Source organism: Eleutherodactylus coqui, chromosome 3 (genome assembly GCF_035609145.1).
Source record: "Eleutherodactylus coqui strain aEleCoq1 chromosome 3, aEleCoq1.hap1, whole genome shotgun sequence".
NCBI classification, from domain to species: domain Eukaryota; kingdom Metazoa; phylum Chordata; class Amphibia; order Anura; family Eleutherodactylidae; genus Eleutherodactylus; species Eleutherodactylus coqui.
Window position 1 is genome coordinate 307,905,872 of NC_089839.1, and position 27,698 is coordinate 307,933,569.

The 27,698-nt window shown below is 45.7% G+C and overlaps 1 protein-coding gene across 1 annotated transcript in view; it reads right to left on the reverse strand.

Annotated features, from left to right (window-relative positions):
• Positions 1–614: 614 nt before the first annotated feature.
• TTLL7 (tubulin tyrosine ligase like 7) overlaps positions 615–27,698 on the reverse strand; it is a 152,641-nt gene continuing 125,557 nt past the window's right edge. The window contains exons 20-21 of the mRNA XM_066597848.1: positions 12,926–13,090; positions 615–3,326 (exon numbers count right to left, since the gene is read on the reverse strand). Of these exons, the coding sequence (XP_066453945.1) occupies positions 3,212–3,326; positions 12,926–13,090 (280 nt within the window). The 3' untranslated portion in view covers positions 615–3,211. The remainder of the gene's footprint in view (positions 3,327–12,925; positions 13,091–27,698) is intronic.

A 27,698-nucleotide genomic window follows, 5' to 3' on the forward strand; every position in this document is an offset into this window, starting at 1 on the left:
TTTTATTTTGTACGACAAAAAGCGTAAAAAAAAACGCTAAAAAACAGAGGCAAAATGCTAATTTTTAGCATTTTGCCTCACAAAAAATGCAATAAAAGTGATCAAAAAAGCCGTACATTTCCCAAAATGGTACCAATAAAAACTACAGCTCGTCTCGCAAAAAATAAGCCCTCATAGAGCTCCGTACATAGAAAAATAAAAAAGTTACATGACTTTGAATGCAGCTATAGAGAAAAAAAAAAGATTTCCAAAAAAAGGGGGTTTTATTGCAAAAAAGTGTAAAAACCTAAAGAAAATATAACAATTTTGGTATCGTTGTTACCGTACCGACCCGCAGAAAAAATTTAGTGTGTCATTTATGCTGCATGATTAACGCTGTAAAAAAAAAAAAAAAACAATGGCAGAATTGATGCGTTTTCTCTCCCTGTTATCATTAAAAAAAAAAAAAAAAAAATTTTACGATATTGTCTATATACCCAAAAGTGGCACCGATAAAAACTACAGATCGCCACGCAAAAAACAAGCCCTTATACGGCCGCGTCCACGGAAAAATAAAAAAGTTATGGCTTTTGAAAAATGGAGATGGAAAAATACCAAAAAATCGCTTGGTCCTCAATGCCAAAATAGGCCATGTCATTAAGGGGTTAATGTCAATGGGATTGCGTAAATATGCAATGTAAGAAGGTGCAAATATGCGTATTTCACGGACTGAAACTGCATCCGCCCGTGTGAATAAGCCCTAATGGTAGCTACCCCTTACCATTGCTATGGAGCTCTCTCTTTTATTTGCCACTCAAATGCCACCTCATTGCCGTTATGTCGTGAAGAGGTGCTTGGGGGTCGCTGTTCTAGTGACTAATGGGGTCCCAGCGGCCTCCTGCACATGCAGGAACCGACCCTGTGCCCGGCCAGTGTCCCCACTTACCTGTTCAGTATCTTCTTTACCTGTACTGCGGGAGTGGCGGCCGTTGCACATGCACAGTACAGATTATGCTGAGCTGTCACGAGGCGATGACACGGATCCCGCGACCCTTCTGCAGTGATCACTGCGGAATGGACGGTTTCCATAGACTTCAATGGAAGCCGTCCGTGCGGAAAACTGCGCAGAATGGAGCATGCCATGACTTTTCTGCCGCGAGTGGAAATTTCCGTTTGTGTGCAGGAAGCAGCAGTTCTCCATAGGAGGCTATGGGCCGTATTTGCTGCGGACGCCGGACCCAGATTCCGCAAATCAATTCTGCCCGTGTGCAGGAGCCGCAGAGTCACTAGTAATCAGACATTTATCACCTATCCTGTAGGGACAACCCCTTTAAGATGCCTGAAAACATAAAGGCATCACTCCTCTATTGGCCGATGACTATTACTCTGCGTTACCATGTAACGGTCGTGGCCTGAGACAGCCAGCCTCGAAGACGCCATGTAGTCATGGCCGTATGCAAACAGCCATATTATGTGCCTCCATTTGTAAACAGAGGCACGCAGAGGGGCAGTACAGACCCGCAGGTCAGTACGGAAGAGCCCGTGCTGCGTCCAAAGGCCACGGATTTCATAAGAAGGCTTCTTCAGGCCGGTCCTTATGAAGTCTGTGAGAAAAGAAATAGCGGCTATATTATAGAAGACACAGCGCCTGCAGCTCCATAAAGGTTCGCTCACACGGCGTACATTGTGCGTAAAATACGCAGTACATAGTATTCCTACATATGTTAAATCCCCATAACCTATATTGGTGCGCACTAAATTAGGACATGCGGGTTTTTTTAACGCACGTGAAAGGTGTGAGCGGCCCAACAGGAATCAATGGGCTCTTCAGCACCGCGTATTATGCACATGAATAGTACATGCGTAATACACAGGCGACATGATGCAGGGCCAATATGGAGGACACGCTCTGAACATGTGCGTAAGGCCCTGAAATGTCTGTCTGGCCTGGGCGGAAAAAAAGAAGAAGCCATTTTGTAAATCAACCCTAAAATCAGCCCACACAATGGCGGCGTCTCCTCTGGCGGCTGAAAATCTCAAATACATGATTTAGCAATTTTATAATCAACATCAACATTGATTTTCCTGAGGTAAAATAATGGCAAACACATGTGAAGAAGATTTATAAGAAGCCAATCTCGTCCTTAAAGGGAAGCTGTCACCAGTACAGGCTCCTTTAAGAAAGGTTCATCTGGAGAATGTCCCATCACGCCTTAACTACTGGTGGCACATATGTGGCCCCTCACAAGGTAAAGCAACCAATCAGGTCTCTGCTTTCATTTTACAAAGAGCCTGTGAAAAATAAGAGCTGGAATCTGATTGGTTGCCACGGACACCTCCACCACTCTCCCTTTGCACTAGGCCTCCCTGACTGGAGAAGCTCCCCATAGCAACCAATCAGACTTCCGCTGTTGCTATGGACACCTCCTATTTACACCTGTTCAATGTATGGGATGGCCATTAGAGGGTGATGATATTTGGCTGACGTTTCCTCACAGGCGTTACGATTTATGCTACTTATCTACTTTAGGCTTTTTTTTTTATTTCAGCATGGTAGAGTGCACCTGGCACTTTACTGAGGTAACGGCGGCCATCTTGTGCCTGTCAGTGCTGAGGCCAGCACGCGACATGGCGGCCAGTCCTGTACCTATGCGACGGGTGCACTTTATTATCTCTTCGTTTGAAAGGCGATATATAATAATACATAGCACGTCATTCCTTATACGAGCAAAATAAGTTAGCATTCTACGTGTTACACGCGGCGAGAGGCGCTGCCTAGTAAACTAAGTCGCTATCTAGACATTCAACAGCATAGTTTATAACGGCGAGCTTCGACCTGCAGCTCTCTGACTGTCGTGAAACTACAACTCCCAGCATGCCCTGACGGCACAAGAATACCGGGGGACTTATCACGCGGGACAGAATAGGCCGCAACTGCGCAATTCCAAACCGATATTCGCAGGTCTAACTGCGGACTTTGATGCTGAATTACAGACAGGCAGCCTGCGGATTTACCGCAGCTTATGGCGCGTTGTGCGGCCTATTCCGTCCCGCCTGAAAGGTCCCTGAAGCGCCTCAGGTCGAGGCCCGCTGGCTTACAACATCCGCTCGGTAATTCGCCACAGGTGCTGCGTGATAGCTGTGCTTAGCACCATACGAAATTAAGTCGAAAACTATAATGCTATTATTTACAGGGCGAGAAAGAAAAACGAGAACGACAACATTCGCTTCTTCAGTATTGGGTGAGTCGAGAGGTAAACACAAAGCTGGATCGAGGCAGTCCAGAGGAGCCGACGCTGGAAGACGCCATTTTGATGCTGAATTGAGGGACCACCGGCAGTAAGTACCTGCAATGAGAGAACAGTCAGTTAGATGAGAAGATAGATCTAAGGCCTTATTCACACCAGCCGTTTATTGTGGCGCAATTAAATGTTGGCCAAAAATCGCGACATTCTGAAGCTTTAGATTCCAATGCATTTGTTCAGATGGCCGATTTTCAGTCAAAATATCGTTGCCGAGATAATAGGACATCACAGATGAATACGCTGGGCCATGTTTTGACGCGGTCGTAAAAGATACGTCTTTGTCTATCTTTCGGCCGCGATCAGCTGACGGCTCCCATACGCTTCTATGGCAGTTGCCGGCAAAGGGAGTTTAGCAGCGGCTAGGGCTGCTATAAGATGTCAGCTATTAGGAGACTTTTCCGACCAAAGGAATTCTGGGCGAAAAAAGATTTAGTTGTGACTTGGTCGCGGTTTTTGCTCGTTGATGCCGACTGATAACTGCATCATCTGTGTGAATGAGGCCTAAATGATATTCTGCTGGGAAAGCCGGGTGACAACCAGCATGGCAGCCATTACTGCGCCTGGAGGAGTTGTCACCCAGCTTTTACAGCCCATCAAGTTTTATCTGCGTCAGGAAAAGCTGGGTTACACGTTCAACTAATGTGACAGTTATTACACCCCGTAGAGGCTTTTACTCAGCTTTTCCAGACTTCTGACTGGCAATGATGCCTTGTCATGGCCACTACAGTAGTGGAGGAGCTAATGAGGTGATCTGCAGTCCCGGAAAGCCGACGGACAACCCAAGAGGAGTCGTTATAGTGGCTATATTGGTTGTCACACAGCTTTTCCAGAAACCAACCGCCTGATGGGAGAAGCGGCAACACAATAACTGCTGATTTCTTACCATCCCTTATCTAGTAAAGTCCAACACAATTTGTCCTCGGCTTACATGTTTATCCACAATCTGTATTGGCAAATAACCATTTCAAGGGGTATTCTGGAGAAATGCAAAGTCCTACATCAGGGCAAGAAAAATGAAAAAAGCACATACAGAATGGGAGGAATTGGGCTAAGCAGCAGCACATGTGAAAAAGACTTGGGTATACTAATATATCATAGACTGAACATGAGTCAACAATGTGATGCAGCAGCCAAAAAGGCAAACACAATTCTGGGATGTATTAAGAGAAGCACAGAGTCTAGATCACGTTAGGTCATTATCCCCTCTACTCTTCCTTAGTCAGACCTCATCTGGAATACTGGGTCCAGTTCTGGGCACCCCACTTTAAAAAGACATAGACAAACTGGAGCAAGTTCAGAGAAGAGTTACCAAGATGGTGAGGGGTCTGCAAATCATGTCCTATGAGGAACGGTTAGAGGATCTGGAAATGTTTAGCTTGCAGAAGAGAAGGCTGAGAGGAGACTTAAAGGGGTTCTGACATGACAAAAAAAAAAAATTTACTTACCTTGCCTGGCCAGGACCGATAGCCAGGCATGTCCCCTCCGTCAGGCATCTTCTTCTGTGGCTTCTAGAAGCAGAGATAGAGCGATCAAAATGACCGCTTTCTGCTCTGCTCCGTCCGTCAGCCACTTCCGAGGTGAACGGACGGGCGCCAAGTCATGAGCAGTGCTTGCTGTTGGCGGCCCGTCCGTCCTGGCTGAACTCGGAGTTCTGCGCATGCGCAGTGGAGAGGCGGCCCCTCCTGACTCCTGTCAGACAGCAACTCTCTTCTGCGCATGCGCGCAATCCCAGAGGGGGGCGGGCCATCCTTGCTTGTGCAGCGGAAGAAGTCTGCTGGGAGATGACCCCCGCTGCACAACCCCAACACAACAAAAAGGTAATTATTAGGTTTTTATGTTTTAACAAGCCATAAATCGTGGGTTCCCTGTGTCCATTAGGCCGACCAGGGAACAATGGCTGTTAAAACATAAAAACCTTTTTTTTGTCAGAACCCCTTTAAAGATCTGCCTAATGGACCAGGGAACCCATGATTTATGGCTTGTTCAAACATAAAAACCTAATAATTACCTTTTGGTTGTGTTGTGGTTGTGCAGCGGGATCCGACTGCTGGACCTCCAGTGATCCCCAGTATAGGGTACCCTGACTTGACCGCATGGATAGAAGGGTAGTCTGCACTCTCACTTCCACGGGATGGAGGGACATTAATGCCCTCGACTATCTCTGTCCGCCTTGTAGAAGTGGAGTGCTGTGGAGCTGGAGAGACGGTGGGAGTAGTCATGCCTTAGCCCGGTTTCACACGGGCCAGAAAATCATGCGAGATTTGTGCGTTGCGAGATGCACAACCGTCGCATGAAATTGAAACCCATTGTTTTGAAGGAGTCATACATATGAGCGATGTCATGGTGCCATGCAGGAAACAAATCGCGGCATGTTCTCTCTGGTGCGCGCTCTCGCATCGTAGCGCCCACTGTTTTCAATGGGGCCGGCAGCAGCGTCGCGCCACGTACTAGGCGTACACGATGCGATAGCTCCCAATAAAAGCAATAGGAGAAATTGCGCGGCCCTCTGCCACAGCTGTCAGCCCCGCCGGAGGATCGCTGCATGCCCGAAGTGATGCCAGGCTGTTTTGACATGAAAACGCCTCGCATCCATGAGGATTTCACATGAATGGCGAGTGCGATATGGGGGCGGGATTCACGGCCCTGTATCGCGCTCGCCTGTGTGAAATTAGCATCAGGCCGGATTCACACAACCGTATTTGCATATGCAAACAGATGAAATTGTGTTGCAAAAAAACTCGCAGCCTGGTCTATTTTCCTGCATATTTACGGAAGGGAATAAAACGTCCCATGTGGGTGCTGATCACAGCCGTTAACCCTATAAATGTCGCTGTCAGTTCTGGGGTCCTGAACGCCCCCCTCCAAGAGATCAGATCACAAGGTGCTGTACGGATGCCTTGGCAGCCTGGGGTCTTCTGAAGGCCCCCAAGGCTGCCATGGCTGATTGCCCCAGAAGCCATGCTTGTGTTGTGGCTGTCAGATCGTGGTATCATGCAATACTATTATATTCTATGAGTGATCAAACAATCGCAAGTTCAAGTCCCCTATGGAAAATGTAAAAAAAAGAAAAAATTATATTTAAAAAGTGTTATTAATTTTAGAGAAAATAAAAAGTAATACAAGCTGAAAAAAAATACATTTTCCTATATTTATAATAAAAAATACCCCCCCCCCCTTCCAAACATACTTTGGATTGCTGCACCTGTAAAAGCATCTATCAAAGTAACGCATTATTTGTCCAGTTCAGTGAACATTGTCAGAAAAAAAAAAATACACAATGTCTCTTTTTTGGTCAACCTGTCTCCAAGAAAAAATGTCATAAAAAATTATCAAAAAACAAGCTTTCCTACAATTATGTTGATGGAAAAATTAAACCGTTAAGATGGCGGCAGAAAGTAATTGCAATTTTTTTCCAAAGACATTTTTAAATGCAGTATAGCAAATATTGACCTGCAGAATAAAAGTTAACGTGTCCTTTTTGCCGCAGTGTGCGCCATAGAAATTCCCCGCCCCCTCTGCTCCCAACCCGAAGATGGCAGAGTTTCATATTTTTTCTATTTCACTCCACTTAGAACTTTTTAAAGCACATTATATGGTTTATTAAATAGTGCCATGGGAAAATGCCTCACGTGTCGTAAAAAACAACGGCCGCCCAGACAGGGACGTCCACGGGAAAAAAAACGTTTTTAAAAGTGGAGAGGAAAAACAAAAAAATTTTAAGAAAGGCAGCATCATTAAGGGGTTAAAGCACTAAATGGGATCTTCTGAGATAGAGACGTGGCAGCTTCTAGTAAAGCAGTAAATCCCGACCCATCGCCCTCTAATTACAGGCGCGCTCTCAGGTAACACACGTCAAGTGTTAGTTTCATCATACGAATATTCTCCTATCTGCGGCAATCAGCGGCCGCGCTCGCCGCTTCACACTCCATTGGAGTATTACACACACAATTGACTTTTATGCTGACGCGCCACGGGCTCCAATTACTTTTGAAATGTTTTTGCAGTCGCTCCCCCTTGTTTGTAAGGATCTCGTCAAGATCGAACATTTTCTTGTTCCTTTTAGATGAGGTGTTTATCTAATAACATAAAGATACGAGGCGGAATGTCGTGCGTGGATAATGGCGGGTCGCAGGTATGTGCTGACTGCGACGCTGCAAATTGGGGAGAACGAGACGGAAAATAACAGCGCCGTTTCTGGAGTCTCCACGCGAAAGGGGGGAGAGGACTGATAGCAAAAACTGTGAAAAACAAAGCCATAGGGGATTCTGGGAGTTATAGTCCCCCAACTGCCCCATAGCCCACCATCCTAGTCTTCATTCTAGCTTTCACCACCAGGATGGAGAGGTTACATCTTTATGCACCTGCAGTCCTATGTAAAACCACAGATAACACTTTGCAATATTTTGATTACTTGAGCCAAACAACATACCCAGCTCTGCTAATCTGACCAACTCAGCGCTGCTGCATCTCTACCAACGAGTAACCTGTGCTGATAGAACAGCTCCAGGAAGTTCTATGATCTATGGGAAGGGAAGAGCCAATCAGAAAAAGGACTCAAGAGTGCTTTTACCCCTTTGTTTTGAGTTGGAGTCAATGTAACTGGACTCCCACCGATCACAACTTCTGACAGGACACTACGACATTGGATCTACAGTGGGATCTTTTGGGATCAGATCCCTGATGTGGCTTTGCCTATATCTGTCCAGCCATATGAAGGATTAGTTGTGCTGTTGGCAATCCTTACTTTTCACGACACTGCGACATGTCAGAAGTTGGCAAAAAGTTTAGTTCCACTTTAAAGTAATTGGCCACTTTTTGTTATCCCGTTATTTTAGGTTCAGCAGTCTGCGCTCTGTTTTTCCAACTCCAAGCTCCATATCCCCTGCATAGACAAAAGGTTTAACCTCTTCATGACACGGCCCTTAAAGAGGTTGTCCCGCGCCGAAACGTTTTTTTTTTTTTTCAATAGCCCCCCCCGTTCGGCGCGAGACAAACCCGATACATGTGTTAAAAAAAAAAATCGGATAGTACTTACCCGAATCCCCGCGCTGCGGTGACTTCTTCCTTACCTTGCTAAGATGGCCGCCGGGATCTTCATCCACGGTGGACCGCAGGTCTTCTCCCATGGTGCACCGTGGGCTCTGTGCGTTCCATTGCCAATTCCAGCCTCCTGATTGGCTGGAATCGGCACACGTGACGGGGCGGAGCTATGAGGAGCAGCTCTCCGGCACGAGCGGCTCCATTCACCAGGGAGAAGACCGGACTGCGCAAGCGCGTCTAATCGGGCGATTAGACGCTGAAATTAGACGGCACCATGGAGACGAGGACGCTAGCAACGGAACAGGTAAGTGAATAACTTCTGTATGGCTCATAATTAATGCACAATGTACATTACAAAGTGCATTATTATGGCCATACAGAAGTGCTGAACCCCACTTGCTTTCGTGGGACAACCCCTTTAAATTTTTCTTAATTTTGGCTTTTCCTACACACTATTAGAAAATCATAACTCTTATTTTTCCACCAACGTCTGAGTGCTTGTTTTTTGCGGGATGAGTTGTATTTCACAATGGTGCTATTAAACTGTACCTTACAATGTACTGGAAGACTTTAAAAAAATCCAAGTGGAGTGAAATGAGAAGAAAAAAACAAACAAAAAAAAACACAATTCGGCCTTTCTTTTACTCATTTTACATTTTTTTAGTCCCCATAGGGAAGTTGAACTTGCTTTTGTTTGGTCGTTCATACAGTATAATGAAATACCATAGTATTGCATTATACCACACTCTGGCAGGCAGTCTATCAACAGCAATCAGTCACGGCCACGTTAGGGGGCCTTCCGAAGTCTGCAGGCTGCCGTGGCAACTGAACGGCACACCACAATCTCAGAATTAACAGCAGCACTTAAAGGGTTTACAACCCCAGTTAGCGTGAGCGCTGATCGTGGCTGTTGCAAGCATGTGTCAGATGTCATAGACAGCCGACACAGCCGTGTATGGAGCAAGATGACCATCTGTGGGGTTTTGCAGCCACAGCCTCGCTGATCCTGACACGCTCTTTCTTCACTCACTCCTGTTCCTCCATACCTGGCGACGTACATTTATAGAGGAACGATGCCGAAACTGCTGCTTTTGACCATTAATGATGGCCTTCTTTTGTCGTCCAATGAACCTGAAAGCCATGGGAGGATTTAAGTAAGTCTAAGTAGATAAAGTTCCACCATAGGGGGTCTTCCTATTCTGCAGCATCCAAATATCTGTCAAAATCAGTACCTTTAGTGCAGATTTTTACTGGAAATCAGCCACGTACCCTCAGTTGATGTCATACTGTGCGGCTCTCCCCCTCACCTCCTCCGAAGACTTCCCGCTGTCAGCTTTCCCCAGCTTCTGGTTCCCAGCGGCCTGCAGTGGCCTCACCTGACTACCATCACCTGACCAGGCTGCTGGGAACAGGAAGTCGGAAGCGCTGACAGTGGGAAGCCTTCGGAGGAGGTGAGGGGAAGCGCCGCATAGTATGAGATCAGCTGCAGATACACGGCTAATTTCCAGTCAAAATCCGCACTAATGTTACAGATTTTGACTGTGTTTTAGATGCAGAAATACTGCGGAATTTAGCTTGGAAATTTCTACTGCAGACATTCCCCAGTACTTACACCATGTGTAAGCATACCCTGAATCAGCTGGAGGTATGCTACCATGTGCAGTGTGGCCTCAATAGTAGTAATGACCCCTATATCGACCCAAAAGTAATAGTATCTCCTATACTAGCTCCAGTAATAATAGTGACCCCCACAGTGGCCTCAGTAGTAATAGTGACCCCTATATTGGCCCCAGTAGTAATCGTAACCCCCCACAGTGGCCTCAGTACTAATAGTGACCCCTATATTGGCCCCAGTAGTAATGGTAACCCCCCACAATGGCCCCGGTAGTAATAGTGACCCCCTATATTTGCCCTAGTAGTAATAGTAACCCCACAGTGGTCCCAGTAGCAATAGTAGTGTCCCTATATTGGCCCCGGTAGTAATAACAACTCCCACAGTGGCCTCCATAGTAATACTGATCTTTATATGAGCGGCCTTCATAGTAATAGTGACTCCTATATCGGCCTTTGAAGTAATACTGACCGCCACAGTGGCCTCAGTAGTAATACTATTACTACTGGGGCTGATATATCGGTCACTATTACTAATAGTGTCCCCTATATCAACCTCATTAGTAAAGGTAACCTCACAGTAGCCCTAGTAATAATAGAGACCCTCCTGAGACCGATATACTTACCTCCTCCTTATCCTTAAGAGCACTGCTGCTCCTCTGCTCGGCGCTGCTGCAGGACGCACACACTGACGGAAGTGTATGTGCCTGGACTCCTCCTTCCTTTTCTTCTCCTCCTGCGGAACCAACATGGAGAGGTCAGGGGAGGATGATCCTGGGTGCACACACTGACGTCAGTGTGTGCATCCCGTAGCAGCACCATTAAGTGATTACCAGCTGGGAAGCCGCGGCACCTTGGCTGGTAATCACCTTCATGGTGACTAGCGTCCTGAAAGGGGGACAAATATGGAACAGACGTCCCGAAAGCGGGACAAATGGCTGTCCTGCTTGGGACACTGGAGAAAGCGCGACACAGTGTCCCAAAGCGGGACTGTACAGCCTAAATCGGGACGTTTAGTCACCTTACTTAGATCCAGCGCTGTGTATGTGTCAAGTGGGCGGTCCCCACTGCTCACTGTCCATAGCTAACATCAGACTTGATTGACAGTCAGCAGTAGGGATCACCCACTTAACATATTCACAGAGCTGAATCTAAGAACAGAGCATATGGCGGTACGGGAAATGGGGGGCGACTAGAAAAAAAAAAAAAAGACACCGTGGGAGTCAGAAGGTTTTCTTTAAAAGGGTTGGGCCAAGTTATAAAGTTATCTCCTCCCCACAAGATGTCCACAGGATAGGGTATAACTTTATAAATCGGTGGGAGCCCGGCCACTGGCACTCCCATCGTTCCTGAGAGCAGCGGTCAGGTCAGTGCCCGAGTAAATAGAGCAGAGGACACACATGCACGCTGTTGCTCCATTCACTTCAATGACAGCGCCGCTAACTGCCAAAGTGCTTGAACACGGTAATCTCTAGCGCTATCATTGAAGTAAATAGAGCGGCAGCCTACCTGTGCGACCTCCATTCCATTCACTCTAGGACTGACTCGGCAGTCAAACCCCAACCAATCATAAAGCTACCCTGTCCTAGAAATAACTTTATCATATAACACATCCCCTTTATAAGGTAACAATATAGCTGCTTGTAGTCACCACTAGAGGGAGCTCACTGTAAACTGTATTATTCTCAATCCCAATGTACACATAGTATGCAGTTAGCTCCTTGACTCCCCCTAGTGGTGGCTGCAGGCAGTCAGAATATCAACTTTTAAATCTACAAGTATGCAGGGGATTTGGAACTCTGTATCAGAAAAATGGAGCTCTGAACAATATAAAGATACGGTAAGAAACTGATTAGCACAAAATGATTAACCTGTATAAGACAATCCATGCTCCTCTGGGAAATATGCAAATAAGGGAGATGAAACAATACCTTAGCAGCGCAACCTATCGGAAGGCAGCATTCCTGCAAGTCAATGTCAGACTCTTTATACAAGCCTTATAACACTGACAGTGATTCTGGCTTGGCTTTCAATTCCCAGTCATTGTTACAGGGCTTGTATAAAGAGTCTAACATTGACTTGCAGGAATTCTGCCTTCCAGTAGGTGGCGATGCAGAGGTATTGTTCCATCTTCCCAGGACAAGATTATGAAGCAGATAGCAGGACACAGGCACATTACATTAGGAGAGCCGGACAGAAGGGCATTAACCCGGCATCAGGACCGGAGGAACAGGAGGAGCTGCAAGAGGCCTACAAATGTCCTCCAGAGGCTCCTGACCGAATGTTATACTTAGACACCATAAGGGTGGCATGTGGGCCCGACACCCTGTAATGAGACCTCTGCTCACAACCCCGCATTGGGCAGCTCAATTGGCATTCAACACCAGAACTGGCAGGTCTGCCATCGGCACCCTGTTCTCTCACGGATGACAGCAGGTTAACACTGAACACATATGCCCAATGTGAAAGGATCTGTGGATGATGGGGATCCTCGGGATCACATGTGTTCCCTTACTTTGGTTTTTAGCAGTGCATACCTTTTGAGCAGTAAAGCATGTGTTACTGCCCCCTAGTGACCAGACTTTGTAATGACCGTGTTTGAGCCAGGACTTCCCTGTGTCTGCAGGGATAAGGAGATCTTCCTGGAATGCAGATTAAGTGCCTATCTGTTTCGCATTAGCGCCGTATGACTTCCAGCGCGCACCCGGACGATCTCTGACACTTCAGGAATATTAAACATGGTTTATGAGGGAGGAGACATCCTGTCCGCTCACCGCGCAGCGGGTTCCACTTTGGGGAGGAAGCTGCGATGTCTTTCAGGTTTGGTCGACCGCGGTGCAGATATCTGGAAGATTATTTAACCATCCGTTCCCATCGTCCTGAGAGACGCGATCCAGGGGCCGGTGCGGTCCGTTCGCCAGCGCCGCTCTCAGGCATTATGTATCACGGAGGGAAGAGACTGGAGAGATAGTTAGGGTTGTAATCAATACCTTGTGTCGCTCCCGTCCGCCGCCGAGCCGCGTGGGTCTGTTGCATATTTGTAAACCACTAGCAGGCAGTTCTTGCAGAGCTGGACCAGTCGATGACAACACTGGAGCTGATCGGGTGTCACGACCTCCGTGCTTTTACTGAATATCGTCTCCCACGAGGCGCTGCTGGCAGACAAAACACAAATGACCTCATGTTCTCATGCAAATGCCAAAAAACAAAACAGAAGGTTTAGCCGTGCAAGACTAGGAAATGTGACATGTGACCTCCGTAGGACGGCGGACGCCAAGCCAAAAGGCCGACAGATGGAGGAATCTGCAAGCGGCGGTTAATGTGCTTACCCCTAAAATCACCCATAACCGTGTGCAAGATAGATCTGTGCCTGGGGAAGCTGGGTGATAACCAATATGGCCGCCCTCACAGCCTCCATGGGGGTTGTACCCCAGCTTCCCCCGAGTTCACACAGTGATACATGAACTACGCCTGTACAGGTTACATAAAAAAGGGAGTTGCTATTAACCCCTTAATGATACGGCCATTTTCTCGCACTTTCGGTACAATTATTACGATGCCAAATCATATGGGTTTTTTTTGCTGTACTGGTTTTAAAATGTATCTTTAGAAAAAAAATAAAATTATTTTCTGCCGCCATCTTCTGACCGCCGTTCGTTCCTTTTTATTTTTCCGTTGGCCGCTGTTTGAGGGCTCTTCTGTCTTGTAGTTTTTATTGGTACCGTTATTCTTTAATCACTTGCATTAGATTTTTTTCTTGGGCACGATGTGACCCAAAGAGCGCCATTCTGACATTGTGGTTTTTTTTACAACTTTCACTGTGGGGGATGAATAATGTTACTTTGATAGATCGGACTCTACAGATGCAGCGACACCAAGTGTGTTCTGTCTGTTTTGTTTTCACTTTTTTAATTATAAATATGAATAGGTTTTTTTTTTTAACTTTTAATATCCTTTTTTTTCTAATAATTTTTTTGTTACTTGTTTTTACACTTTTTTTAGTCCCCATAGGGAACTTAAACTTGTGATCAACTTGTTGATCGCTCAAACAGTGTAATGCAATACTATAGTATTGCATGATACCGTGTTCTGACAGCCAATCTATCAAGCTGTGCCACAGGCTCCCCCCTTCCCGCACCACATCTCAGCTCCTATGAGGCCTATAAACTAAAGCAACTGCCTTATAGGAGGTGGGCGCTGAGTCCGGGGGGGTATCGCCCTTATACTCACCTTCCTTGCCGTTTACCCACAAAACTGCGGCTTCTTGTACATGACGGACTAGTCATTTGTGCACACATAATGACAGCGCTAGTCCTCTTCATTATAAGCGCACGTACAGATGCAGTAGCACCGAGCCTGCAGATTGGCGCGCTACGTTAATTGCCTAGACAGGCTGGCACCCCTACGATATTTGCAATATTTGCAATTTGTTTTTCTCTGTGGGAGCCGGTGACGACCTTCCTTGGACATATAGGGGAGCCTCTACTGGTTATCATCCGGCTTTCCCAGAAGCTGATACAACTTAGAAACGGCTGAAGAGAATTTATACCAATATTCCCACAACGTATATCAATCATCGAAAAGATAGGATATAAAAGTCTGATCGATGGGGGTCTCACCACTAAGACCCCCACCGATCTTGAGAATGGGGGTGCCATGTCCCATCTGGTCATCTCTGCATCCCAGCTTGAAAGTAGTGGCGGTCAAACATGCTGGCTGCGGCTCCCTTCATCTCAATGGGACTGTTGGAGGTAGCTGAGTACAAGCACTTGGCAGTCTGGAATGACCCGCCAGGTCTATGTTTAGTCGCCAGCTCTTTCAGGCTCCTCCTCACTGCAGCGAAGACGGGTGGTGGGCACGGGACCCCTGTATTCCCACAAGCGAATTTTATCAACTATTGAAATGGATAGGGTATAAAAGTCTCATTGGTGGAGATATCACCATTAGGCTCCCACCGATCCCTAGAACGTAGGTGCCATGCCCCCGCTCCTCCGCACTGTATCCCCCTCCACTGCAATGAACAGGAGCTTGAATGCAGTTGCGGTTGAGCATGCCCATTTTCGCTCTATTTATATCAAAGGGACTGTTAGAGATAGGTGCGTACAAGTCCTTGGCTATCGTCGGCTAATCTCATGATTGGTGGGAGTCACAGTGGTGGGACCCCCATCAATTAAACTTTTATCAACTATCCCTCTTTAACAACATGCACTAATATTTCAGGTTTTTTTTGCTTTGCTTTTTATTTCTGGGGGAAAACCTTTAAATAATCACTTTTTATTACGGACCCCTCAAAAAGTGCTGATCACAAGGTGTCCCACAGTTGGAGGTACCAGTAATCTGTAGTAATTGGTCGGAGAATCCAGTAACAAGTGTTCAATCTCCCTGCAGTGCCTCCACAGGCAAAACTGAGTATCACACCATTTTAGTAATGGGTTGCCCTATTTAAAGGGATTACCTGGGGACAATAGAAAAATTCAAAGCTTACAAAAATAAATTTAAAAATATTACAGAAAAAGAAAAAAAAATGCAGCTACTGCTGCAGTTCACAGGATGGCCTGCAGAGGATGTGAAATCAGGCATTCTGTGTGATAAATTAGCTGGGGCAGCTGTACGGGTGTGGTTGGAGGAGATAAAACCTCCAGGCACAGTCCTGCAAGTGGGAAGGAAAACAGACAGCTGAAAGGACAATAAGCTCGAGGTCCGGTGCGGACTAGTAAAGGACCTGAGTCTGACAGGGAGGACGCCCCCAGACTCACACCCTGGTATGGTACGGATAATGAACTTTGTTGATGTTATGGCATTATGATGTAGGTGAAACAGTGTGAAACTGACATAAAAGGCTGGTGAATCCAGATATTTTCCAAAGATACAGTCTCAGGGCTTATTCAGACTGGCGTATATCGGTTGAGTTTCATGGCCGGCCAATATACGCTGCCCCTCTCTGCAAGGGTAGGAGGTGGGACGGGTTGGGAGCTAGTGCACGGAGCTCCCGCCACCTCTCCGCCCCTTGCCACTGTTTGCAATGGGAGGGGCGGAACAGGGTGATTGGCGGAAAGGGGGGCGGGAGCTCAGTGCACTAGCTCCCGTCCCGCCTCCTACTCTTGCAGAGAGGGGCAGCATAAATCGTCAAGGAGTGAACATCCGACCGATATACGCCAGTCTGAATAAGCCATCAAAGTGAAGTTCTTGATGTGTTCCCACTAGAGATGAGCAAACATGCTCGTTTAGAGCAATTACTCGAACGAGTATCGCTTTTTTTGAGTAACTGCCTACTCGGGCAAAAAGATTCGGGGGGCGCAGAGGGGGAGCGGGTAGTTGCGGGGGGGGGGAGCGAAGGGGAGAGATAGAGAGCTCCCCCCTGTTCCCCCCTGCTACCACCCACTCCACCTCACCGGCCCTGCCCCCCGAATCTTTTCGCCGAGGTAGGCAGTTACTCGAAAAAAAAAAGCGATACTCGTTCGAGTAATTGCTCTAACCGAGCACATTCGCTCATCTCTGATTTCCTACCCATCTTGTAGAGAAATATGTTGGTCCAGAAGTGGGTAACCCCCAAGTTACCACAATGTATATATATTATTTTAGCACAACTGTGATAATTTTAAAAATAAAGAACTTTAAATTAAAGAATTTTTTTTTTTTTTTTACTTTTATCAGACATTACCTCTAGTAAAAATACGGAAAGGGTATTAAAAAATGTTACGGAAAAAAATGCAGTATAAAAATTCTTTGGCAGACCAACCAAAAAAATAGGGACATAAAACCACCACATGCGGAAAACTTCTAAAAGTGTCCGGTCCTTTAGGACTGAAGTACACTGGTCTTTAAGGGGTCAATGCATGAATATGCCGAGTCTTCCATAGCAAGTGGTTCCTTGCAAGTGCTCCACACATGGGAGTCCGGAATTAAAGACCGCACCCGAATGCTCTAACGGACCCTTTAACATCCCACAATGCCTCGGCGGCACTATTCACGTGTCCCCTGCAGCTCGTCACGCGACGGCGGCGGCGATCACACGGAGAGCCATTGTCAGAAGCTTTTACCAGTTATGAAATATGACGAGCGAAAATCCAGATTGATTCCAAATAAACTTCGGAACAGAGCGAAGCGTAATCAGCGCAAAACTAATAACAAATATGTAACCGGAGAAAATTCAATTGGCCGATGCCGCGCGCTGATCAAACGAGCGTAAAGGAACAGAAAAAAACATTTAAGTAAATAAATTCGGTGACTCCGGCCCGCTTCTTGTGTAATGAAAACTTAATGATTTCCATTTTCTTTTGACTGCCTGACCAGCTCCCAAATCTCACTTGTGTAAGAACATTTATGTACTCGGAATGACTCTGATTGAAGGGAAGTGCGCGCCGGCGTCCCCCCGGATCAATTTGCTTCTTTTCTATTTGATGTGTGTCAACAAAAACCAAGGAAATAATTTGTAAAATAAAGCAAAAAAAATATCAGGCTGGTAGATCTGAGCGGCTTCTATCAGAGCGGGATTGTCGCTGGAAGGCAAAATGTCTTATGGAACTCGCAACCATCACACATCAAAGATGGAGGCACCGGCGTCAGGGAGATGAAACCAGTGTAGCGGTGGACAGAGATCCTTGGACATGTGTAACACCGGGCGCAAGAGAAGACAGACTGCAACCTACCTCCTCTAGCTGTCAGTGCCATCTATTGCTCTAGACTTGGGGTGGGGGAGGGGGCCGCAGTGTTCTTCAATGGGGTGACTGACAGGAAGTCCAGAAATACAAGTCACATTACAGGATGTTTGTCTATTTATATATCTCCTATCTATCTATTTTATATGTGTTTGTGTGTCATATCTGTATCGATCTATATCATATCTTTCATATCTCACATCTATCTAACATGTTTGTGTCTATGTCCATCCTTCTATATCTATTTATTTCATATCTATCATCTATCTATCTATATATCCATGTATCTAATATTTCTCTATCTCATATCGATCTATTTCACATATATCTATCTCTTATCTCATATCCATCTATCTAATATATATCTAAAATCTATTTATCTGTCTATCTCTTGTCTCATATCCATCTAATATATGTCTAAAATCTATTTATCTATCTCTCCATCTCATATCCATCTATCTATCTCCCTATCTCATATCTCCCTATCTCATATCTATCTATCTCATATCTATCCCATATCTATTTATCTCATATCTATATATCCATCTATCTAAAATCTATCTATCTCATATCTATCTCACATCTATCAACCATATCTATCTCATATCTATCTCACATCTATCAACCATATCTATCTCATATCTATATTTCCATCTATCTAATATCTCTCTCATATCTATCTATCTATCCCATATCTATCTATCTATCTCATATCTCTCTATCCCATATCTATCTATCTCAAATCTATCTATCTATCCCATATCTATCTATCTATCCCATATCTATCTATCTATCTCATATCTATCTATTTCACATCTATCAACCGTATCTATCTCATATCTATATATCCATCTATCTAATATCTCTCTATCTATCTAAAATCTATCTATCTAAAATCTATCTATCCCATATCTATCTATCTATCTCATATCTATCTATCTATCTATCCCATATCTATCCCATATCTATCTATCTCATATCTATCCCATATCTATCTCATATCTATCTCATATCTATCTCATATCTATCTATCCCATATCTATCTATCCCATATCTATCTATCCCATATCTATCTATCCCATATCTATCTATCTCATATCTATCTATCTCATATCTATCTATCTCATATCTATCTATCTCATATCTATCTATCTCATATCTATCTATCTCATATCTATCTATCTCATATCTATCTATCTATCCCATATCTATCTATCTATCCCATATCTATCTATCCCATATCTATCTATCCCATATCTATCTATCCCATATCTATCTATCCCATATCTATCTATCCCATATCTATCTATCCTATATCTATCTATCCCATATCTATCTAGCTATCCCATATCTATCTAGCTATCCCATATCTATCTAGCTATCCCATATCTATCTAGCTATCCCATATCTATCTAGCTATCCCATATCTATCTATCCCATATCTATCTATCCCATATCTGTCTGTCTGTCTTTCTGTCCATCTCATATCTCTATATCTCATATCTATCTCGCTCTCTGTATTGGAGGGGGACGTCATCTCAACAAGTCTAAGACGTCTCCAGGCAGACACATAGCTTTGCGAGTTTCTGGGTGCTGCACTGTCAGTAGTGTCACATATAACTAAGCGCAGATCAGATAGCGTCTCACCCGCTCGCTGTGATGTGACCTTGTCCGTGGCACCAGAGCTGCAGGCTGGCACGCTGACAGTCAGCGTAACAGAACAGACAGATGGTCCAACTATTCGAGGTTGGAGTTCAGTACAACGATCAGCATCGAGATAAAGAACAGGCCTGGCGCGGCGAATATTAAACACCCGACTCTGCCAGACAAATAAAAGGTCAATATGTTAAACTCAATCTAAACACAGATTTACCGGTGGCACAAAGCGCCGATGACGAGGAGCCGGCGCATTTCACAGCCATGTACAATGAAGGATCATTCGGGGTAAAGCTTTCCAGTCCGTCTCCAGGGATGGCGGCGGTGGCGTGGGAGTCTTATCCGGGGCCCTGGATATTAGCTTGTTCATTGAAAACATACTTTGCAGTGACTGGCATTTCCTCTTCGGATTACCGTAGCAGGCTGTGGGCATTTTTTCTGCTCTGCGCCGGATTCTTTAGCTTTAGACTGAAGGGTGTTTTTGAGCCCTTTAATAATCCAATCAGAAACTTAAAGTACAGAACTATCTCCTCCGTCAGACACTTTTGTCAGGATACATTCTGCCCCTTCGCTGAGCCGCCTGTTGGCATTTCCATTGGCTGATAACTTTAAATAAGCCGTGATTTATTCATACATTTCAATTGTCGAGGTCTGAGCAGTTTTCTATTTTTTTATTATTATTATTTTATTTTTTTTTCACACCAAAGTCAAAAAAGATGAAGTTATCTCCTCTCGGAAATGGACTTCAGGTCTGAATATAGATCGCCGCCTATTTTCTCTCTTCTTCTTTTACTTTTGATAAAAAGCCAATTCTTTAATATCCTCCCCCCCCCCCCCCCCCCCCCCCGGTAAAACCTTCCACTAAATCAGTCTACAAAGAGAAAAGTCACTGAAAACAAAATTTCACATAAAAATAAATAAATAAAAAGCTGCCTATTATGCGGCTCGATATAAGTAAAAGGTAATTTTCTGGGCAACTTCCAATAGTCTCTAATGAAAAAATGTCATGACAGCCAAGATGGGAGGCTGGAAAATGTTCCCAGCGCTGAGGACGCGGCCAGCATCACAAACAAGCGGAAAGATGCTTAAAGTAAATAGTTTTCTCTTAAAAAAAAAATAAAAAATCAAATTGCCTGGAGGTTTAAAGCCGCAGCAAAAGCGAGACGCTCCGACAAGAGCAAAATGGAAGATTAAATGCTCAAAAAGTTTTGCAGGTCTTCACAAGAAAAAAAGCTAAAAACTTCTGAACTTTATGAAGGGAAGAATAGGACACTGTCACGCTGACTCAGTGTCAGGTCTATTGTAAAATAGCGCTAGGCCGCCTTCAGGCGAGCGTATTTCGGCGGCATTTCTACGCCCATAATATAGACATGTGTCCCGGGCTGACAGCAGGGTTTACTGATCCGAACTCAGAGTATTATAGGTCCCTTTGATGGTCCACGTTTTGATCAGTACACAGCACAGCCAGGCTGGACACCTCTGTATTACAGAAACTAAGGTGACCAGACTTTTCCAGCGGGATAGAGAGGTGTGGCCAGGGGGGCGGAGCATATTACGGCGTAGGATTTTACCTCTGTCGTTATAAAAAAATACAGGGAGCAAATTCCGCAGCATTTCTTCATACAAAAAACAGTCAAAATCCGTACCATTGCGGACGTTGACTGGAAATACTATGCGGCGCTCCCCCTCACCTCCTCTGTAGGCTTCCCGCTGTCAGCGCTTCCCGGCTTTTGGCTCTCAGCGGCATGTAGTGGCCTCACCTGACCAGTACGCTGAAAATCGGAATCCAGGGTGTGCTGACAGGGAGGAGGCTTTGGAGGAGGTGAGGAGAGCGCCACATAGTATGAAATCAGCTGCGGATATGTGGCTGATTGCCAGTCAAAATCTGCACCAATGTTACAGATTTTTACTGTTTTTTGGATGCAGAAATGCAGTTTGAGGTATGCTGCCATGTGCAGAGTGGCCTCAGAAGCAATAGTGTCCCCTATATCAGCCCCAGTAGTAATAGTGACCCCCCAACAGTGGCCTCAATAGTACAAGTGACCCCCACAGTGGCATCAGTAGTAATAGTGACCTCCCCACAGTGGCCTCAGTAGTAATATTGGCCCCCGTAGTAATAGTGACCCCTACAGTGGCCTCGGTAGTACTAGTGACCCCCACAGTGGCCTCAGTAGTAATAGTGTCCCCTATACTAGTCCCAGTAGTAATAGTGACCCCCCCCCCACAGTGCACTCAGTTGTAATAGTGTCCCTTATATTGGCCCCCGTAGTAATAGTGAGCCCTACAGTGTCCTCAGTAGTAATAGTGTCCCCTATACTAGTCCCAGTAGTAATAGTGACCCCCACAGTGGCCTCAGTAGTAATAATGTCCCCTATACTAGTCCCAGTAGTAATAGTGTCTCCTATATTGGCTCCAGTAGTAACAGTGACCCCCACAGTGGCCTCAGTAGTAATAGTGACCCCCACAGTGGCCTCAGTAGTAATAGTGTCCCCTATACTAGTCCCAGTAGTATTAGTGACGCCCACAGTCACAGTAGCCTCAGCAGTAATAGTGTTCCCTATATTGGCCCCAGTAGTAATAGTGACCCCCACAGTGGCCTCAGTAGTAATAGTGACCCCCACAGTAGCCTCAGTAGTAATAGTGTTCCCCCACAGTGGCCACAGTAGGAATAATGTCTCCTATAATGACCCCAGTAGTAACAGTAACCCCCACAGTAGCCACAGTAGTAACAGTGTCTCCTATATTGGTCCCAGTAGTAACAGTAACCCCCACAGTAGCCACAGTAGTAACAGTGTCTCCTATATTGGTCCCAGTAGTAATCCAAGATAAAAAAACAGGTTGTTGCGGCACTTCCACAATAGGAGAAATAAATATACTCACTAGAGCTGTGACCGGGCGTTAGATGCAAAGCTGCGTTCGGACGTGGACCTCACGTCCAATATACTTGCTTCAAATAAATAGTAAACCAGCAGCATCTGGGGTGTCAGTAAGATAAGTAGAAAATCTTCATGGATATTAAAATCCCATCTTTATTTCATCTTTCATAGTAAAATACAACATTTCGACTGGTGAAACTCCAGTCTTTATCAAGCCAATCTATATCGATATATACCAGATGCTGCTGGTCCCAGTAGTAACACTAACCCCCACAGTGGCCTCAGTAGTAATAGTGTCCGCTATATTGGCCCCAGTAGTAATAATGTCCCACACAGTGGCCTCAGTAATAATAGTGAGCTCTATTTTGGCACCAGTAGTAATAGTGTCCCACACAGTAGTAATACTATTGATATATGTGGGACACTTATACTAATAGTGTTCCCTACATCGGCCCTAGTATTAATAGTGACCCCCAGAGTAGCCCCCTTGAGACAGATATACTTACCTCCTTTTTGTCTTCACAACACTGCTGCAGGAGGAAGTGTGTCTGCCTGGATGCCTGTTCCCTTTTCCTCTCCTCCTGCGGAAGCAAGGAGTAGAGCTCAGGGAAGGAGGATCCGGGGTACACACACTGCCGTCAGTATGTGCATCGCCCCGGGAGCACCACTGAGTGATTACCATCCGAGGAGGTGCAGCACCCCAGCTGGTAATCACCTTCATGGTGACCTTGCGAACCAAAAGCGGGACAAGAGGCTGTCCTCCTTAGGGATCCTGGGAAAAGAAAGTCTGGACAACTTAAAGACAAAGATATACGCCCGCAATACACTCTACTGAAAGCAGGCTAACTGAATCACCTGTATTTTGGCACATGAGCCGCATATTTGGTACTAAGAATGCGGCAATTTGGGGGGGAATTTCATCTCAACTTTTCAAAAGCCAGAATTTTTTACATTTTTCCATTCCATGGCGAGCTATGGTTTTTATTGGTACTATTTTTATTGTGTTTTTTACCTTTATTTTTATGTCCCTGTAGGCAGAAAGTTTGCGCTGACAGAGCGCAGGAAGGGGGCGCCACATGAGTACAAAACACAGCTTCCCGGACTCCATGGTCCCCCATGTTTGAGCTCTATAATGTAGTTTCTGAGGCTTGAACGTGATGGCAAGTGAAAACCTCATCCGGGACAATACAGGATGTAACATGCGGCCTCCTGTGGACCCCCGGTAATGGTCTTCACAAGAAACTAATTTAAATGAATATTTCCTAATTAAGAGTCTCCTTCCTGAATCGGCGCGGTTGCTGCAGAAAGCGTTGTAATGTGATGTAAAAGTTGTCCAGTGCGACCTCCTCGCCGATCCGCCGCTGATCTCCTAACGCAGACGACCCACTTCTGTTCACATTTGTGTTTAGGTTTCTGTTTTGAACGGATCCATCTACAAAACCATAAAAGGACCTGAAAACAGATGCTAAACAGGAACAGACTGAATCTAAGGTGCCCGTTTTTTGGGGCTCATTCACATCAGCGGTTTTGATTTCCGCCAGGGAGCAGCAAAATGTTAAAAAAATAAAGGTTGTGTTCCCCCCCCCCCCCCCTCGTTGATTTCAGTGGGATTCATTGTTAAAAAACGAATGTGTTAAAAACAAAAAGCTGATGTGAAGAAGCCCCCCAGCGGATCTGTCCGTCCGCCTCGGTTTGTATCAGTTTGGCGTCCGTTTTAATAGGAAATTTATACCAGAAAACGGATCTTTCTACTTTCCGTCTGAGCAGATAGAAAACGTCTCTGATAAACGGAATAAATAGAGTCTACGAAGCGTAAGCTTCCCGGTTACATCGGACCTTCACTGACAACGGGAGAAAGGACCGCCGCTTCCATCAAGGGAAAATGGCGCAGCAGATTACACTACAGAAAACGGAGATCTCATGGAATCGACAGGATCTGACGAGCCTTAAGAACTGAAATCAGCGGGGACCAAACTGAAAGCTTTATTTATACGATGCAATGCAAGAGCGGAAGCCCCAAACGCAGACATAGCAGCGATCTGCGCCCCTGTGATCGGGCCCTTTATAGGGTCAATCGATCGTTCGGATTCCCGCTGGAGGCAGGATTGTCCTTCAGTATAAATGTTGCACCAACTGAACGATGAAGAAGAATGTGTTCGCTTCTTGTTCAGTTTCTGCATCTAAACTGAAGGACAGATTGTTCGTCATTCATCTATGAACTACCTGTTTACTGTGAATGGATGTGGGAGGTCCGGAACGATCCCTGATCCGCTCCGCCTCCATTCACTGAGCGATGATCATTCCTGTGTAAACGCACAAGAAGGATATCACTGCAACGACTGTCGTCCCGTGTAAAAGAGCCTTAACTGTCTGGCAGCCGGAGGGCTCCAGAGAGGTAATATCTCCTCCCCACTCACATATCCACATGATGTATATTATCAGCTGATTCTTAGTGGAATTCCCCTTTAAGATGCGCTGGTATTATCAATCTTCAGCATTCGTTCACTTCATCATTGGAGGCTCCGCTCAGAACCGCTGCCGCTGATGTCTGGGATGACATAGCGCCGCAAAGTCTGTATCCCAAACCACTTTGTGCAATAACTATTAGTTATTGATTATGGCAGTAGTCCTCTGCACTGCTATGTATGGCGGAGGGCTTATGTAGGGGCACCCCATCCATGAGGCAACCTGAGCCTGCTGCCATCAGTCCTCTGCACTGCTATGTATGGCGGAGGGCTTATGTAGGGGCACCCCATCCATGAGGCAACCTGAGCCTGCTGCCATCAGTACTCTGCACTGCTATGTATGATGGAGAGTTAATGCAGGGGCGCCCCTTCCATGAGGCAACCTGAGCCTGCTGCCATCAGTCCTCTGCACTGCTATGTATGGTGGAGGCTTAATGCAGGGGCGCCCCTTCCATGAGGTAACCTGAGCCTGCTGCCTCAGGCGACGGGCTGCAGGACCTCAGAGCTCTGACCAGGTTGTCACACGGATGGTATTTCTTTTTTACTGGCCATATTAAAGGGGTTTTCCGAGTTATTTCTTTTATATAGTTTTGTGCCCCAGGTGCCCAAAACTATATAAAAGAAACATACCCACTGTAACGACGAACTACCATTTAGGCATCTGACAGGTGACATCAGCTGGCCAGAAGGCCCGGGGATGTGTCATAAACACGTCATGTGGGCTTATATTGTAGAAGCCCCAAAGTAGGTTTATGGGACACCATTGACGACATCCCTGACAGCCTCCCATTGGCTGCTGGGCCACATAGGTAAACAATCCATGTGACTGCTGCTACTCAAGTGAATAGAGGTCCGGAGCATTGGCGTGGAAGCAGCGCACAGCTGGTGAGTATGTGTGTTTTGTGACCCTACTATGGGGGTCACTATTAATACTGGGACTGTTACAGGGGTCACTGCTACTACTGAGACCACTACTGGAGCAACTATTATTACTAGGACTACTTTGGGAGACACTATTACTGCTGGGACCACTATGGGCATCACTATTAATACTGGGGCTGTCATGGGGGCGACTATTACTATTGAGACCACTACTAGGACTACTATGGGAGACATTATTACTACTGGGTCCACTATAGGCGTCACTATAAATACTGGGGTTGTCACGGGGGCGACTATTACTATTGAGACCAGTACTAGGAATACTATGGGAGACACCATTACTGCTGGGACCGCTATGGGGGTCAATATTAATACTGGGGCTATCAAGGGGGCTACTATTACAATTGAGACCACTACTAGGGGCACAATTACAGTTGGGGGGCACTATTAATAATAGGGCTGTTACAGGGGTCACTGTTACTATTGAGACTACTATGGGAGACACTATTACTGCTGGGACTGCTATGGGGACCAATATTAATACTGGGGCTATCAGGGGGCTACTATTACAATTGAGACCACTACTAGGGGCACAATAGCTATTTAGGGTCAGTTAACACTGGGGCTGTTAGGAGAGCCACTATTACTATTGAGACCACTACTGGGGGCACAATTACTGCTGGGGCTACTATGGGGGTCACTATTAATACTAGGGCTGTTTCAGGGGTCACTGTTACTATTGAGACCATTACTGGGGCCACTATTACTACTAAAGACTCCCACAGTAACTACTATGGGAGTCACTATTACTGCTGGGACCGCTATGGGGTCAATATTAATACTGGGGCTATCAAGGGGGCGACTATTACAATTGAGACCACTACTAAGGGCACAATTACTGTTGGGGGGGGGGGTCACTATTAATAATGGGACTGTTACAGGGATCATTGTTACTATTGAGACCACTACTGGGGCCACTATTACTACTGGGACTACTATGGGAGACACTATTACTGCTGGGACTGCTATGGGGGTCAATATTAATACTGGGGCTATCAAGGGGGCGACTACTACTATTAAGACCACTACTAGGACTACTATGGGAGACATTATTTCTACTGGGTCCACTATGGGGGTCACTATAAATACTGGGGCTGTCATGGGGGCGACTATCACTATTGAGACCACTACTAGGAATACTATGGGAGACACCATTACTGCTGGGACCGCTATGGGGGTCAATATTAATACTGGGGCTATCAAGGGGGCTACTATTACAATTGAGACCACTACTAGGGGCACAATTACAGTTGGGGGCACTATTAATAATGGGGCTGTTACAGGGGTCACTGTTACTATTGAGACTACTATGGGAGACACTATTACTGCTGGGACTGCTATGGGGACCAATATTAATACTACGGCTATCAGGGGGGCTACTATTACAATTGAGACCACTACTAGGGGCACAATAGCTATTTAGGGTCAGTTAACACTGGGGCTGTTAGGAGAGCCACTATTACTATTGAGACCACTATTGGGGGCACAATTACTGCTGGGGCTACTATGGGGGTCACTATTAATACTAGGGCTGTTTCAGGGGTCACTGTTACTATTGAGACCATTACTGGGGCCACTATTACAACTAGTGACTCCCATAGTGACTACTATGGGAGTCACTATTACTGCTGGGACCGCTATGGGGTCAATATTAATACTGGGGCTATCAAGGGGGCAACTATTACAATTAAGACCACTACTAAAGGGCACAATTACTGTTGGGGGGGTCACTATTAATAATGGGGCTGTTACGGGGATCATTGTTACTATTGAGACCACTACTGGGGCCACTATTACTACTGGGACTACTATGGAAGACACTATTACTGCTGGGACTGCTATGGGGGTCAATAGTAATACTGGGGCTATCAAGGGGACTGCTACTACAATTGAGACCACTACTAGGGGCACAATTAGTGTTGGGTGTCACTATTAATAATCGGGCTGTGTACAGGAGTCACTGTTAATATTGAGACCACTGCTGGGGCCACTATTACAATTCTCAATGTTTAAAATATGTTTTGGGCATCTCAAGTCTTGGCGCTTTCAATGCCTGTAAAGTTTGTTGGAGGGCGCCATTTCACAGTTTGACTCAGGCTTGGGGCACCCCATTCCCTGGCATCAGGTGCTGCCCCCTACACCTGGCATTTGCTTTAGGCATACAAC